This window comes from Alosa sapidissima, chromosome 22, assembly GCF_018492685.1.
Source record: "Alosa sapidissima isolate fAloSap1 chromosome 22, fAloSap1.pri, whole genome shotgun sequence".
Classification (NCBI taxonomy): Eukaryota; Metazoa; Chordata; class Actinopteri; order Clupeiformes; family Clupeidae; genus Alosa; species Alosa sapidissima.
This window is the reverse complement of record NC_055978.1, coordinates 13,130,747-13,147,828: the sequence shown is the minus strand read 5'-3', so window position 1 is coordinate 13,147,828 and position 17,082 is coordinate 13,130,747. Positions and strand designations below refer to the sequence as shown.

Here is a 17,082-nt window from a genome sequence, read left to right as displayed (position 1 = left end):
CTGGGACTCAGTGATGGATTCCTTTATGAAATCTTTGTGCTCGGTCTTTGCCTCGGAAGATAACACCAGCATTGGAGAGGCAGAGGATGAAGAAAGCTTTAGCTCATCATCTGCCAGGAAAAAGGAGGAGGTTGTATGTGCTCAAATAAAACCAGGCAGATGTGAATCAGGGTGGCTCCCTGTCTCGGAAAAGAGAAATGGGGTTCAGGAGTCCTCAGAACTGACTGTACACACTACTCAACCAGCGAAGGGTATGTGGTATTAATTATATGAGTCACTTAATGTCAGAATGCAAAATAAACAAATAAACAAACATAGTTTGAATCTGTACAGAGAAGCAATATGCTGACTCATATAGCCTGTAAGGGAGGAGACTATACATCAGATAAAGGGTTAATACTTTGTGTTCTTTCTGCTTGACTATCTCAGATAAGCCTGACATTTAAAATAAAGATATTTCACCATATAGCCTATGAAACAACATCAACATGGCAGTTCATTTCCAAAACTATGGAATTGCTATTGCTATTGAAAAGCTTGTAGGCATTAAGAACATCCGGAAAGGGATGCAGAATTTACAGTTGGTTATCTAACAACCCCGGGAGGGTTGCAGAAAGTGAAAAGCTTTTTTTGGACCGTGTCCATGTACTCAGCAACAGCACTCCATTTATACATGTGTACTAGCAGACAACTACTGACAATTACACATTTTTCATGTTTGTTAAATCATGCAATAACATGGCTGCATTTATATGTGACAGGTTCCAAATAAGTAATCTTCTAAAATTAGATTAATTATTATTATTTAATAGTTATAAATGTCAATCTGCCCTTTTCACCGATAAATGCTTACTTTACTCTAGGGGTCTCTGAACTTAAACTCCTTCGCTACATTAAAGAAATGTTGACAAAGCATCAGGATGGAGAAAAGGTGAATGTGGAATTGAGAAGACAGATTGAAAAGGAGACCAATAAGCTCATGTTGGAGATGATCCGTGCTATCTTGCCAGACTACCAGTTGAGTGAGCAACTTCAAGACAATACAATGTCACTCAGGGGTGAACATGTCATCAATGTCAATGTGCTAAAGTTCCACTCAAAAGTGGAGAAGGCAATGATCAATGTGGTGGGCCATTCACGTGAGAACATCTCAGAATTCCTCCAGAAGAACTTCCATAATGGCCCTTCTGATTCTGCGACCAAGTTTATAAGATCAGAGATGACAGTGAGTTTTGATAAGGATGAGGTCTATTTGAACTACAATTCAGTTGTGTATGGCATATACAGCAAGGAACTGAAAAAAACTCTGTTAGATATTTTAATGATGAAATACCGTTCTGAAGAAATACCGTTTTCCCAGAGGGAAGAGCTGAGAGAGAGGGTGAAATTAATTATCAATAACATGAACAAATACCAGGTCTATGTGGATTATTTTGCCAAGGAAAAATGGATAATGAACTTTAAATCAGGTAACCAAGTTACCAATGAGGCCAAAATTGAAAAAGTCAGAAAGGAAGTGGCAGACATGTTCGACAGCATGTCGATAGCGATTCAGGCTCAAGGCGTCAGACAGATGTAGAACCGCAAATCAGAAAAAAAGTTTGGAATGTGATAATCTGCAAATCTCGTAAACCCATATTTAACTACAAAAAGGGACATAGACAACATATAAAGTGTTTAATATGACAAATTTTACTATTTCATGGGAAATATAGGCCTACTGTATGTCATCCCAGTAACACTTCATAAAAAAGTTGGGACTGGGGCAACAAAATCCTGTAAAAGTTGTGTAATGAACAAAACAACAAAAATGAAAAACATTTCACAACTAATGAGGTAACTGGCACCATGATTGGGTAAAAAGAACACCTCAGAGAGACAAGGGGGTTTTCTCATCTGTCTTTTTGTCTATCCTCCCTCCCTTCCTCCAGTCTTAGCCCCACCTTCTAATTAATTTTCTGAAGGAACGATAGGTCTCTCCCATTCCCCCATCCTCCTATCGTTCCTTCACAAAATTAATTAGAAGGCGGGGCTAAGACTGGAGTAAGGGAGTAAGGAAGGGAGGGAGGATAGACCAAAAGACAGATGAGAAACCCCCAGGGTCTCTCAGAAGTTAAGATGTACCTAAAGTGGAGGTATTCATCATTCTGTGTGAACATGTGTGGGCAAATGATGAAACAATATAAGAATAAAGCTTCTTAAAATTAAATTGTGAATAATGTGGGGATATCATCATCTACAGTACATCATTAAAATCTTTGAAAACAAGCTACAGGGCTGAAAAACAATATTGGTAACAATATCCTTGATTGGTAACAGATCTGTGTGGTCTATCCACATTGGGCTGTTAGACGCTACGAAGCTTCCATGGTTCCATGGAGTCATATTTTCTCCAGAGTCTACCCCACTCAGCATTACACTTGTGGCTCAAAGGCCAATAACCCTGCAAACTGACCTCAATAGTGGAAGCTAAATGTTACAGCATTCGTTCTCCGGACGGAACTTTTTTGGCAATGCTTATTCGCCTTATTCACACAGACCATTGTAAATCAAAAACGAGGCTATGGGGTATGCAAACCATTTCATTGTTGTGTTCTATGATAGCCAGTGTACCCCATAGCCTCCTCTTGGTTTACATTATGGTCGCCACGTGAGTAAGGCAAATTGTGACACATTTATAAATGAAGAACAGTTGAAAGAGCATCCCTGATGTTGCAGCATACCACTTAACTGTATTTAAGCTGCACAATAGGAATGTATTTGCATGTATGAACACGTGTTGTCATTGATGTGATTATTGAAAGGCATGACATTATGAGTAGTAATGTAGCAAGGCATTGTGTATTAATATAAGAAGCTTCTGATCTGTCTGGCAAGCAAAACTAGGCCTTTTTTCTCAACCATAATTAAAAACTGCCATGAATGTTTGACTGCAAAACTGGGTGGAGGTGAGTAAACAGAGGGCAACAGAAAGAGACAAAACACAAAGAGCATAACAACCCATAACAATAAACACCAAAAAACATATTTCATGACACAAAAACCAACTGCTCTTTTTAATCACTCACATACAGGGCGCAATCACAAATTCATAAAAAGACTTATCAAAACTTCTAAATACACATTAAGCTGTGACATTAAGCTGTGTCCTGAGACCACACACACACACACACACACACACACACACACACACACACACACACACACACACACACACACACACACACACACACACACACACACTCTTTCTCAACTTTACAAAGGTAAAGGGACAGAAAGATTGTTGAATATTTTAGTTACTGCATGTCTAGTGAAGCTCTGGTTCTCTGTGAATAAAAGAGCTGTGATGTCCTTTAGTCACTTCCCATATTACTTTCAAATGGAGAACCAAGTGCTGAAGTTGTGTATCTTGTGGCTTTGTGTGCATTTGGGCAAATATGTGTACATTAAAAACTAAGATGATATATTAAAAGTGTATGAGGGCCTTTGCGCGCGCCTCAGCTTTTCCAGGTGTACCCGTAGCCTCTCAGGTGTAACTGGCGCAGGGCGGATTTACCCAGGGACGCTGGCTCCACGATCTGCTGTAGTGTTGCCGGAGACAGACCGCACCCAGAGGGAGCTCCCACATCGACCTGGTAACGAGGAGGAAACAGACATTAGTAAAGAGCAGAAATGCACTGAAGGAAATCTCCAGCAATTTTTCACATAGATCTCGGTTTCTGGAGGTCAGTCAGTACGGGATTTCTTTTTTTTTTTTTTTTTATTCAGTGCTACCTAGCTCAAGTTGCTGCAGCTAACAGTTAGGACAGCCAAGCAGCTACAGTGCTACACTCTGGGGACATGATTTTAAAAATGCCAGGGAGAACTAGAATTTAAATTTGCTCTGCAGGTTGGTCTGGGAAGGAGCCCATAGCCCTGTTGTATAAGCTCACCACATGCAGCCCATCAGAAAAAGAATAAGACAATTTGGGACAATGTAGGCCAAGTTATGGACAGGCAGCTTAAAGCAGACCCATAGGGCCATCAAAACTGAAACTGAAAGTAACTCCCCACTGCCCCAATGGGTCTGCTTTAAGCTGCCTGTCCATAACTTGGCCTGTTGTCCCAAATTGCATCATTTATTTTCCTATGGGCTGCATGCGATGAGCTTGAACAATAGGACTATGGGTCAATTTTAAAATGATACCAAGAGATCACCAACCTGTGGTTTACAAACCACGAAAAGTGTATGTGTTCTTGGAGCAAGAATGAAGAATCTTACAATCTAAAATTCATATTCAAAGATGTTTTTCACATCGCTTGTCTTTGTTACTAGGTCTTTATATTTGTTAAGTAATATTAAATGTCTTACTGTGCAATTGTGTGTGTGCTCATGTGAGGTTGTATGATATCTAACCTGTTCTTTAGGCTCCGCATTCTTGCAGACAGGCACGTTGAGGACGGCTGTGGGCTCGTGCGTGTACAGTCCAGCACTGAAGGACCCTTTCTGGGCAGTGCGCAACAGTTGAGTGAGCATGTGAAGGGAGTGAGGCATTATGGGTCCTGTGACCTCCAGACTGCACAAATCCTGGTAGCCTGTCCGCACTTGTGTCTTCACGTTCACACTGCGTGCCTGTGGACAGGAGTCATGATGAATACAAATGTCTAAACGACAGATTATCACAAAGTGTGTGTGTGTGTGTGTGTGTGTGTGTCAGGGATGGAAATGAGCAATTAGCACCAGCCACGCCAAATGCTGGTAAAATATGAGTGTGGCTGGTAGACACAAAGTAATATTTTAATATTGAGTGGCTGGTGAATTTGACCAAATCTGCTAGTGTCTGGTAGACGTACACATTTTCAAATTTTAATTTGAGTGTGTGTGTGTGTGTGTATTCTTCTACCCACCAGTCCTCTGAATTAGCAGAGATGAAGTGTGTGTACATGACAAGTATGTAGAATTTAGTGAATAGACTTTGTGCTTAGATGATCATATTCAACCCATGGCCATGCACGGTCCGTCTGCACACTGAGGTGCTGCACATCTGTGTGTGTTCTTCACTTGGGCGCATACAGTGTGCTCACTCGGAACATGCCTGGATCAGACATAAGGTGCTATACATACGTACAGAAGTATCGAGCTCTGTGTGTGTGTGTGTGTGTGCGTGTGTAAGCGGTGTTGAGGTATGTTGAACCGACAAAATCACCCAATTGCAAAAGCTACAAATAATTGTGCACAGTTAATTTTGTCACATTTCTGACTTCTATATTAACTTCATCCTCCTTGACTATGCCACTTCTGGTTGGTGGGTGTGCGTAGTGTGTGAGGGGCACAGAAATTCTGATTGGTGAGCTTCACAGTCAGTCAGGGGTGCTGTGCTTCTTGTGCACCAGGCGTGCTCACCAATCAGGGGTGGCACAAATTAAAGAGACATTTGGAATATTGAACTGAATCAATTCATTGACATTCAAAAATCTTATCGCAAATTGACCGCTCGCAAAACCCCACCCATCGAACGAAGATGAGCCAATTACAGTCCAGTAGCTCCGTGCAGGCAGACATGGCCCGTCAACTTAATCTTACGGCTCCATAGAAATGTGTTGGGAGCCTTGACTTTTGTCCGGTTTTATGGGATTTTATAGTGATACGAGTTGAAAAGGACAGTCAAATGACATATGTGGGATTAACGCAACACCGATACACAGAAAAATGCCTTTCAATCTTGATTAAGTTTTCTGTAATTATGTTAAATTAGATTAAATTCTCTCGTCCCAGATCTCCACTATTTTAAGCAAAGGGTTAGCCTACTCCTTAGCAAACCATAACGAAACAGTGCCCCACCACTAAGCCACAGTCAACTCAATGCATTGCCAGCATTGTGTATAAAATGACTGTCACTTGGAGGAGACTTGCATACAACTAACTAACAATATCAGTCAGAAAAATCGCAATTAGATAATTTTCCCAAATCGTGCAGCCCTAGAGCTGTGTTTAACTGCGTGTGTGTGTGTGTGTCTCACCTTGAGCGTCTGTAGAGTGGCCCCCCTGAAAGCACTGGGGGCCAGCAGCGTGGGGGGCAGGCCTGCCTGAGAACCAGCCGCCGCCACCAGGCTCTTGCAGTTGATGAGGAAGTTGATGAGCGTGTGTGTGTGCGCACCCTTCACCAGGACCACAGACTCGGGCTTGTGGTCCAGACACACGGAGCTGCGCTCTTTATGACTGAGGGACGCAGGTCAAGGAGGGCTACTGCCACGTTGCAACAGAAACAAAATGGACGCCCTACACTGAGCCATGTTAACTTAGACTTAAAGGTCCAGTATGTAGGAAATAATGGAAAATAAACTGTAACCATTCCAAAAATGATCACCATATGTTGTCAGAGAGTAAGGAAACACGATGAATTGAAGTAATGGCTTATTTGACAACATTACTCTAACCTGTAAAACCCCGTAAAACCCATGAAAAAGAAAGAGTTACGGGGCGGAATGTCTTAGAATTTTCGTTTATGTTTTGAACGATTAATTCTAAAATAGCGTATTAATAATGGGCTAGAGCGTCCTCCTATTTGGGTTGCCAAATTAGCAAAGGCCAACTGTCAACAGCTGTCAGTTGTAGTCATGAACGCCTACGAGAGGCAGGCAAATTTCCAAAATTAAAACAATAAACAAATTAAGTGGACATCGGAGGAGCTTCCTGAGATGGTGACGTCTTCGTCAAACGAAGAATATCAAGTGTGACGCAGAGCTGGCCATATTTCTCCACAACAGGTAGCCTAGGCTAAACTTCATCTGCATCGCTAACTTCAGCTAAATATGTTACGTTGGTTAGAGAGGTATTTTTTGTTTTCACTGTTTCCGTAATGTGTAGCTGGGTCATGGTTGGAGAAACGTTAAAGCAGCTGCAGGTCAACTAACGTTAGCTAAGTCTTCATTACATCTGGCAACCCAGAAGAGGCTCGCGTCTGGTAGTCTTGAGAACGTTCACCAGTGTTTTGATTTTGGCCTGCAGAACGTTCGGTAACAATCCTACAAATCGCACCTTTAAATGGTAAACCTCCTAAAAGATTCTCAATTGTTTTGTTTAGCCTAGCTACATGAAACCACTTACTCTTGAGTTAACTTATACAGGAGCAAGAGATGGGTAACACTTGCTATTTCAGTTGATTCCTGAGAATTAAGACGCACACCCACACACACAGGCGCACACATACAGGCACACACATAAACACTAAAAGGATACAGTTTGATGGTGATGGAGTCTGGCTTCTTAATCTTATCCTGAACTCCCATCTCTTTAAGCCAGGAGAAACCACCATCATCATCGTCGTCATCTTCATCCACACCATTGTCCACCTCTTGGTCACTGTGCTCTCCAGAACTGTAGCAAAGAATAGACGAGGACAGTCAGAACATGTGACCTAATCACATAAAAAAAATTTCAAATGGAACTCTAAGGATTTGTGTGTCTGTGTGTGAGTGAGTGAGAAAGACAGTGAGAGAAGAGAATGAGAGCAGAGGGGAGAAATAGAGAGAGAGAGAAAGAGAGAAAGAGAGACAGAAACTAACAAAGAGAGAAAGAAAGAAACAAAACAAACAAACAGAGAAAGTAAGAAGAAAGAAAGAAAGAAAGAGACTCACGCTGAGCTGTGCGGGTCCTCTCCCTCAGCAGACTTGCACTCATCACTGTGTTCCTTGCTCTTCCTTTTATCTTCCAGTAGGGGCAGTGTGAACTCAATCCCTACACACACACACACACACACACACACACACACACACACGTTTAACAATCTGTTCCTTTACTACAACTTACTAACCACTTCAATTCCTCATTGTGAAAATTGCACGATTAATAATAACAACTATAATTGCAACCTTTTATTACAGTTGAATTGCTGTTTTTATAAGTTTAGGGTTGGTGTGTGCATGTGGTAGTGATCTGGGAAAACACAGGGCGGGGAATGACACAAGTGGACATTTCCAGTAAATTCCCAGTGTGTTTGTGTATCTGTGTGCTGCATGCAAGCCAGCAATAACACTAGCGTCTGTCACCGCATCAGCGTGTGCCAGAGATCTCTCACCGTCTGCCTTCATGGCCTCGCGCAGCCCCCTGGTGGTGGGCGTGAGTAGTGCAGTGAGGCCCGGCGCGCCGCTGAGGCCGGAGGCACGGAAGAGCACGGTGAACTGGTAGGAGCACAGGTAGAAGTAGGGGCACAGGCGCGCCTTCAGCAGGCTGTACAGGGACGTCAGGCTCACCGACCTACAGCACAGGAGCAGGAGCACGAGGGAAAGGACCAGGATGGAAATCATTCTGTCAGTCTGTTTACAGTCAAGGACAAGTCATCTGACAGACTAGTGCTCTCCAGAATTATTACCCTTGCTGTTTATGAAATGTTGTCTTAAAGGTGCTCTAAGCGATGCCACATGTTTTTTAGGCTAAAACATTTTATGTCACTTACTGCAAATATCACCTAACCAGCCGCTAGCTGGCTGTGTCCTGACACTGTAAAACATAAACTATTCCAGAAAATCACAGACGAGATGCGCGTTTAGGAGACTTTCAATTGCACGGGAGCAGCACGGGAGGGAGGGGGAGGAAGTAGCGAGCTAGCTCTCCGTTTTGTTTGAAAGTCAACAGATGTGGCGTTACCCAGCATCGCTTAGCAGTGTTTCCCATACATTTACTTATTTGTGGCGGCCCACCACAATATCAACATTGACCACCACGCAATGATTTTCCAGGTTGTACTAAATTGTGCTTAAATCTGGTTAGCACCATAACCACGCTGCGCTAATTTAATAAAAACTGTTGCATTCAAGTTAATTCTGCAAACCTACCACCACAAATAGAATTCAATTCTGTGGGAAACACTGCTTAGAGTACCTTTAAGTCAGCAAATAAATTAAATATATAGCCAGCCAGACTCCATCACCATCAATTAAATAAATACATTTTATTCTGAAAATGTTGGAGTTAGGTTGAAGGTCTAGATTTTGTGTTCACTTAATCATTTGAGTGAATACTGATCTGTGCTTTGGACTGCCTTTCAGCAACCATTACCAAGTTTTACCAACCATTTATCAAGGCACCCAGAATTAAACTAACCTTAAATAAAGATGCTTTTAAATATAATATTAAGATGGATTTATAATAGTTTTTTTAGTAAGTCTTTTCAAACATCTTTAGCAAGTGTGCTAAAAATTCTGGAGAGCAAAAAAGAAAACTAAAACTACAAGAAACTTGACAACATCCTCAGTCTTCATCTAAGCATTAAAACACACACACACACACACACACACACACACACACACACACAGTCTCTCCTCACCACTCGCGCATCATGCTCTGCTGCAGCTCCGCATCCTGGCTCCATGGTGAGCTTTTTCCAGCAAACTTGCGCTCAGCTCCGATCCGCGGGAACAGGGACAGCCAGGGCAAGGACGGGTGCTGCCAGTACTGCAGAGCCTGCTGAAAGCCGCAGCGCAGCTCTGGACACGATCGAGGATCCTACACACACACACACACACAGAGGAGCTGTCAATTAATGAGCTGGGGATATTTCCTTCAGGAGGTGTTTCTTGATTTCTGATGCACCGAGTAAAACTATCTTGCTTGATTCCAAGTAGATTTATACACAGTATATTTTTCATTTTCTCATTGTTAAGTTAAGAATGTGTAGGATTTGTTGGAGTGCATGTAGTAGTCTTAACCATGACCTCCTATCTGTTTCATGTTTAGGGGAGCAAGTAAGTAGTCTAATCAGCACCTGTATGTTCTGAGGAAGACAGGCATATTCTGCCCTGCAGTGTTGGGTCAAGCCCTGCGCCTCTTCCTGAGCTTTGGGTTGCTCTGCCCATGAAAAGGCATGAGATGAGGTGAACAGCAGACGCGTCTTCAGACTCCAGTCGGCAGGGTATTCTGGACACTCAGACACTGGAGGAGTCTCTTCAACAGCAGCATGGTGCTGGGGACTCTATAGAAAAGACAGTCCAGGCAGGCGACATGGTATTAGTAACAGGAGTCATTGAAAACAGTGAGATGATATTAGTAACAGATGAGATTACAAGAGAGATATTAGTAACAGGAGTCACTGAAATGAAAACAGTCAGCTAAGAGTTGCCTAGCAAGACAAATTACCTTAACCAAGGCAGTGGTTTTCCCGTCTTCAAACAAATCTGCCTCAAACAGGGAATCATCTTTGGAGATGGAAATAGGAGTCTGGAAAATATTGTAAGGCGTTCGAGAATTCAATACAATGCAAAAAACATGTAGTCAAACGATATATTGTCGCTCAACTAGTATCTTGATCACCAATTTCAAGATAGATAAATAAATTAAACATTTAATAATTAAGAATAATAACGTTAACTGTGGTTGAACTAGATAAAGTTACATTTCATGACGTGCTGCAAGCAACAGCAGAGCACAATACGTTTTTGACTGCTTATCTAAAAGACTGGTTTTTAAAGCATCTATGCAGCGGTAGGCTAAACATAACTTTAAACCGGTTTCAGGGTAACGTTAGCAATCTTTTCGCTAGCTGCTAGTTACCCACTTGTTTACAGTGAAACCAACCTGATAGGTATTTTACATAAAGTAAAGTTGCACTCCTGCGAATAGGTTGCTCTTATTACATAATTTGACTAGTTAGTTAACGTTACCTCCAGCAACTTTTCACTGGTTTTGGCTTCTTGTACAAACTGGTCCAAGTAGGATAATGAAGTCGTGTTTGCATAATGTGCCGAGTTCTCTCCGTCTGTCTCGACAGGAGCACGATTTTTATAATTTAAAAAATCATCCACATCTCCGTCGGATCGAAAAGTTGCTCTCTTCTTCGGGCTGTTGTAAGTGTTTTCGATGTTCGCGAAAGGATTCCTCCGTTTTTGGCCTCCTCCACCAGGACGATTAGGAGCATTTAGCGATGGCCCTGGTGAGAATGGACGAGTCCCAGGAACCGATAGAGATTTACGGACGTTGGGGCTAACTCCCTCACTCCTTGCTCGCTTCCTTCTCATTCGCATAATATCAGCAGGTTTCTTAAAACTTGGGGAGTACCCGGCCTGTTCCATTGCTGCTGTAAGCTTAAACAATACGTTAAAACAAAGAGTTGTAGTAAGTAAACTGCTAGAAACTAACGTCAACGTTACTGTTCGTGGTCTGATGTTGATGTTTTCTTTCTCCGGTGGTTCCTGTTTGACACAATACAAATTTCGCGCGAGACGGAGTGGCCCGCTCAAATTTGGAGGCGGGCTATCCACAACAGACATGCGCACTAAGCACACTTATGCTAAATTGTCCTAATGTTGCGGGACACCTAAGCAAAGATTGTTAAGGCGGAGCAAGATACTTCGTCGTAGTTCATGTCTATGGGCGCGAAATGGGGATCGAATCCTGTCTGCATAAAGAGGCGTGTCGATGACGTATTGACGAGCGTACGTTGCAACCGGCCAACAGCAGCTGCATAAATAACCGGCGCACACCTGATATAAGGTTAATTTTCTCCAGACTGGAATGCTCAAAAATGCTAAAAATGTACCTGAAATGTTCAGAAGGGTTTGAGGATCATGAAAACGTGCCCGAAATTCACATTCCTAACTCTATAGAACCAAGACCTTAGCATATGTGGTGAAATTCTGAGCTATGCCCATAGACTTCAATGGAGCAATCGCTGCCTCTGCTCTGCATAAAGGGGGATTTTGACCCCCCCCTCGTGCGATCCGGGTTCCCGGAAGTGGCTCCTGATGAAACATCTTGCTCCGCCTTAACAATCTTTGACCTAAGCTCCAGTGGTTGTGGCTCTTCCCCAAACTAATGAATGTCAGTGAAACTGAAAACAAAGCTGTAGGGTTCTGCGATCAAAATTGGATGTGGATTTAATGTGTTACCTTCACACTGTAGCCTAGTATAGCCTACTATAGCCTAAGTCCAAAAACAAAAATGTCCCACATTAGGGCAATCCACCCTATAGGCTACAGAAAGATGTGCAGGGGAGATGAGTGGCATCATAGATAGGCTATTAGAAAGCTAGATACCACATTGGGCTCCAGAACGTACGCAGGGATGGATTACTGCACGGGCCTACCGGGCCCAGGCCCAGGGGCCCAAGGGGTCAGGGGGCCCTGAAGCCCAAGCCTTTGCATGGAATCATTGCCTCAATATCAACAAATCAGGATGTAGGCTATGAATCTGATTGAATTTAGTATTGGCCATCCCCAAAATGCACCAGAATACAGGAAATCACATCAAACAAATTAAAAATGTTCTGGGGGAGGACCCCCAAACCCCCCTTCCACATATACAACAATAAGTGGGGGGCCCTTAATACATCAGGGCCCAGGGGCCCGAAAGTTCATAATCCGCCCATGAACGTACGTAAATAGCGCCGCCATCATGGTGGGGGCAACGATCACTGGAGGCCAGTGGAGATACAGGTGTCTCTGAGTCTGATTGGAAATCAGACAGGTGTCTCTGTTTGCTGGCAAGTGTTGCCCATAGACAGTAAGGTGTTTGCCCCCAGCAATATGGCGGCCGTGTTCACGTATGCCACTTAGAACTTGGATGGACAATGGCGTATCTAGCTTTCTAATATCTATAAGTGACATGCTGGTGGCATGTAGGCCTAGGCCTAAATTTGGTTTAAGTAATGTTTTCATTGCGTAGCCTAATTTGATGTTGGTAATTTTGTAATGTTTTGTAGCACTAATTCTGTCTTTTCATCTTAATTGTTTCAGGAAGCCTGTTTTATCAGGCTGAATTAAACATACTTTTTAGGTTGAGGGATTTATGTAGTAGGCCTAGGCCTATTTAAATGAATTAATAAATAAAATCTTAGACTACATTTGTTTAGGATACAATTTTGAGGTGATAAAGGTGTACATGTCACTCACAGACCTGACATGGAGAAAACACGAGTCATAAATGTAAATGAAAATACCTTTGCACTGACTTACCTTTAATATAGAAAAGAGAAGTTGACCCTGTTTACAGGAAATATTACAACTCACCATATCATAATGAAAGTAGGCTTGACACATTGGACTGTTTTGCACAGACCCAAACATGTGTAAAAGTGTGTTGTTGATGATATGGATGGGTAGCCTACGATGTGCATAGACAACTCAAATAATTTAATTTCCTGCTGTTTATCATTACCATGCCATTACAGTTGTGATTAATGACCGTCATGTCTAGTGAAGATGTCAGCAAAATGGCCATTGATTTCTCTCTCTCTCTCTCTCTCTCTCTCTCTCTCTCTCTCTCTCTATCTGTGTCAGGCAGAATATGGTAGGTCTACTTTCACCCTTCACTGGTTGATGAATGTCATTTAGTCATGCACCTTTCAACCTTGATTTAATTGAAATGATAATTGGAAATATTTCAGGACATACAGACCACTTTCTGCATATTAATATTCTATCAGTGATTTGGCCCTTTCCCTTACATTTTGTGCTGTAAGTAAACATTAAAGATGATGATGTAGATGTGAATGTAAACTTTTGAGAAGAAATTAATTTTGTGTGTGCAGCAGCTGACCACCAGGTGGTAGTATTGTGCCACAGTCTGTGATACACTGTAGCCTAACAACTGATCCTTCTCTTGGTGAAGCTCATTGTGAAGGCTCTCCATTTGTGTCTGACAAGTATCAAATTAATTTCATTTAAAGGACAGAGGTTGTTTCAGTTTAGTTTCATGTAAACACACCCAAGTTGTGAAGTTGTGTTACATCTCTTGCTCACAACACACACACACCACACAACTATAAAGAGAGTCCCCCTCCCTTTTTGCTTCTTCAAAAGCACACACACGCACACGCACACGCACACACACACACACACACACTGCACTGGTATTTGTGTGGGTGGTGTGGTGGTGTCCTGCTGCTCTTTTTATAAAGACTATTTGATTTTATGGCCATTGGCTGCAGTCCTGGAGCAGGATTACAGTTAAGGCCTTCCATCCCTCAGCCAGCATCCTCTGAGCCCTGGAGTTCTGCAGCCCCCCACCTCTTTCTCTCTCTCTCTAGTATGTCTAGCACTCATTAATATATTGTGTAATTTCAGACATTTGTGTTTGTGTGTGTGTGCCATTTTCTCCCCCTTCCTTTAAAATAAAATACATGCCTGTACTCAACAAACTGAGAGACAATTAAAGTTGGTGTGCGTGTGTGTGTTTGTGTGTGTGTGTGTGTGGTGAGGGTGTCGGTGAGGAAATGGCCATGGGCAGAGGGCAGGTCAGGGCTTGTATACTTGTCTGTGTAAATTCTTGTGGGGTCAGGAATAGCAGTGTACAGCGGGGCAGCTGGGTAGGGTGTGCTCTGTGTTGGCAGTTGGCACACAGTCAGCGGGCTGACCAGATCTGTCCCATCAGCACAAGATGACACTACTAGGAGAGGAGAGATCGAGAGATAGAGAGAGAGAGAGAGAGAGAGAGAGAGAGAGAGAGAGAGAGAGAGAGAGAGAGAGAGAGAGAGAGAGAGAGAAGCAGTGGTGGGGGTGGTTGTTGAATTGATGCGTTCCCCCTTTGGATATCCTCTTACATTCCTATTTTCATTCAATCAGGGTTCTGTACTCTTATAAAAAATCCCGACAGAAACAAATACATCAGTCCAATCACAACAAAGTTTTATATTTATGTAATAAAGCAAAAAAAAGGAATATTTTACATTTACATCTTGTGACGATGTCAAAGCAGAAACAGTGTGTCACGCAACCAATGTAACAAACAAACCATTATGTCACAAAGTGTTCATTTACAGTCAGTTGCTATTTACATAGGACAGTGCATCATGGGAAATTGCAATTCATTCATACCCTCAGAACCAATTTTACCCTCATAACATAAATGCATCTTGTTTTTGACGCTGGAAGTTGGAGAAACCACCCAAAGCAATTTACACTCATAATCATCTGTGCGAGCGAGTAGATGAAAAACAGATTGTGGGTTAAAAACGAAACAAGTGCATCTTGAATGAATTAAAGTGTGTGTTTATGCTTGGAGACGGATCAGGTTGCTCCAGCCCTGAGCTAACCTCCAATACTGGCAGACACAGAAAGGGGTAAAATTAACTTCCAGTTTATGAATGAGCCGCACAATGAGCTGGAAATGAGGAAAGACCCGTTCGCCCCTTATCGTCACACACAACATTCAAAACATCCTCTTTAGGCAGTCTCTGTTTTCTGAGAAAGTGGGTGAATGTGTGTGGGAATTTGTGAGTGACTGTGTGTAAATGTGTGTGTGTGTGTGTGTGTGTATGTGTGTGGGGGGGGGGGGGTGCATGTATAAAAAGGAAGCAGTGTTGACATACATGGGCAATCCATTAACACTCCTAAAATAATCCACCATTATCAGTAATAACAGTAATAATGATGACAATAATAATAATAACAATAATAATAACAACAACAATAACAATATTAAAAAATAATTAAAACAACAATATTAAACACAGACTATCTGCAACTCTTTAGCAAAACAAATGCGAGTCTTACATGCTCCTCAGTGTAAAATACAATCTACAGTCCTGGTGTCACACATCTATAGGAGTCTGTTCCTCTAATGGGAAACCACCAGCTGTTTGGCCAGTGGTCAGTCCAGAAGTCCTTCAAAGCTCAAAGCTATGGCACTCAATATGGCCGCCACACCGCCTCTGCCGACATATTGGTGGGAGAGCTACTGTGGCTCCCCTCCGTCTCCACGACAACGTCACTCTGATTGGGCAAGGAGGGGTGGAGGAGGGTGGAGCCAGTGGAGGCATTGGTGCAGGGGGGCAGGATGCGAGGAGGTGACCGTTCCCCGCCACCTCCCCCTGCCATCATGGAAAATTGGTATGACCCAGCTGTTGTGCTATAGTAGAGGTGATAGGGAGACGAGCTGGCCTGGAATGGACCACCTTGACCTTGGGAGGAGGCAGAGGGGTAAGGCGGAGGCAAGTAGGTAGGGTAGCGGCCGGTCGGGCCCGTCATGGCTGACATTCCGATACCAATGGCGTTGGTGACCGGCGTGGGAGGGTACGGGAAGGCTCCGGTCGGGTAGTGCATGCGTGGGTCTGCGAAGCGGCCATCTGGAATTGTGGACAGTGAGGTGAAAGGTCGTTCCAGGGTCATGCGGGGGTCACTGAATGCTGTTAGCTCAGAGCCTGTGTGACGAAGGAGGAAGAAGCTGAGTGCTATAGGCAAGATAAAGTTATTTAACAGAGTAATCTCAGCTTCATTTTAGTCTCAGTTCATTCATTAGTTGATATACAGTAATACTTTATATAGACCCTTTCAATCTGTTCCTAGAAGGTTTCCGGTTGAAACAAAACCAACGCAGATACTTTGAAATTAACTTTACCGTAATGCTCTACAAAATGTCAACTTTAAAACTTTTTTTTGTTTGTTTTCTTTTGTCCCCAATTTATCATTAGCTCAATGTTGTTTTCTGTGCCACCGGAACGTACATTTCTTTATGCAGTTGAAAGGGTCTACATATGGATGCCATTCCTGATAGCCATGATGTCTGCAATTGCCTTATCTATGTAAATGAATAGATAACTAAGCAACAGAAAAATGCACAGATGGATACAATGTCAACATTTGCTTCTACATTTGGTGAATGGCATCTATACAGTTTCTGGTGTGTCTTGTTATGATCAAATTAGGGTGAATGGGCATAGGAATATATGCCATTATGTGATTGCAAGTTGATTATGTGTGTGTGTGTGTGTGTGTGTGTGTGTGTGTGTGTGTGTGTGTGTGTGTGTGTGTGTGTGTGTGTGTGTTTAATGCTCCTTCAAGCATCACTTACAGTGAATAGAGTTGCGACTGGGCGAGATGGGCGTTGTCGGGTGAACAGTCGGCGTGGAGATCTGGCTCAGGTAGGGGTATGGCTGCTCATAGGACCAGGACGGAGACGTCTGCATCTGCCTGGAGTCTGCAGTTGAAATCAACCAATTAAAAGTCAGTGCACTTGCCCCCAACAAAAAATAACCCTTGTCTCCAATAAACACACGGTCACACACACATACAGAAATAGACCAATATAATCAGCCCTAAAAATAAAGTTACAGCACACCTCCTCTGCTGTCCTACACTCTCTCCACTCCTAGCCGCCCTACCAGACACAAT

General features: G+C 42.8%; 2 protein-coding genes across 7 annotated transcripts in view; both read right to left on the bottom strand.

Annotated features, from left to right (window-relative positions):
- Window positions 1-3,027: 3,027 nt before the first annotated feature.
- LOC121697824 (protein downstream neighbor of son homolog) lies at window positions 3,028-11,208 on the bottom strand. The gene is made up of 10 exons (XM_042079575.1): window positions 10,639-11,208; window positions 10,115-10,195; window positions 9,744-9,950; window positions 9,306-9,484; window positions 8,058-8,236; window positions 7,618-7,717; window positions 7,220-7,357; window positions 6,001-6,199; window positions 4,397-4,612; window positions 3,028-3,632 (listed from the first exon to the last, which is right to left on the bottom strand). Exons 1-10 carry the CDS (start codon window positions 11,044-11,046, stop codon window positions 3,498-3,500), a joined length of 1,842 nt encoding a protein of 613 aa, XP_041935509.1. The 5' UTR covers window positions 11,047-11,208; the 3' UTR covers window positions 3,028-3,497.
- A 3,378-nt stretch (window positions 11,209-14,586) lies between these two features.
- runx1 (RUNX family transcription factor 1) overlaps window positions 14,587-17,082 on the bottom strand; it is a 51,343-nt gene continuing 48,847 nt past the window's right edge. For all 6 annotated transcript variants that reach the window (XM_042079577.1, XM_042079580.1, XM_042079576.1 and 3 more), the window contains 2 exons: window positions 16,763-16,888; window positions 14,587-16,112 (listed from right to left, as the gene is read on the bottom strand). In XM_042079577.1, the coding sequence (XP_041935511.1) occupies window positions 15,601-16,112; window positions 16,763-16,888 (638 nt within the window). In that variant the 3' untranslated portion in view covers window positions 14,587-15,600. The remainder of the gene's footprint in view (window positions 16,113-16,762; window positions 16,889-17,082) is intronic.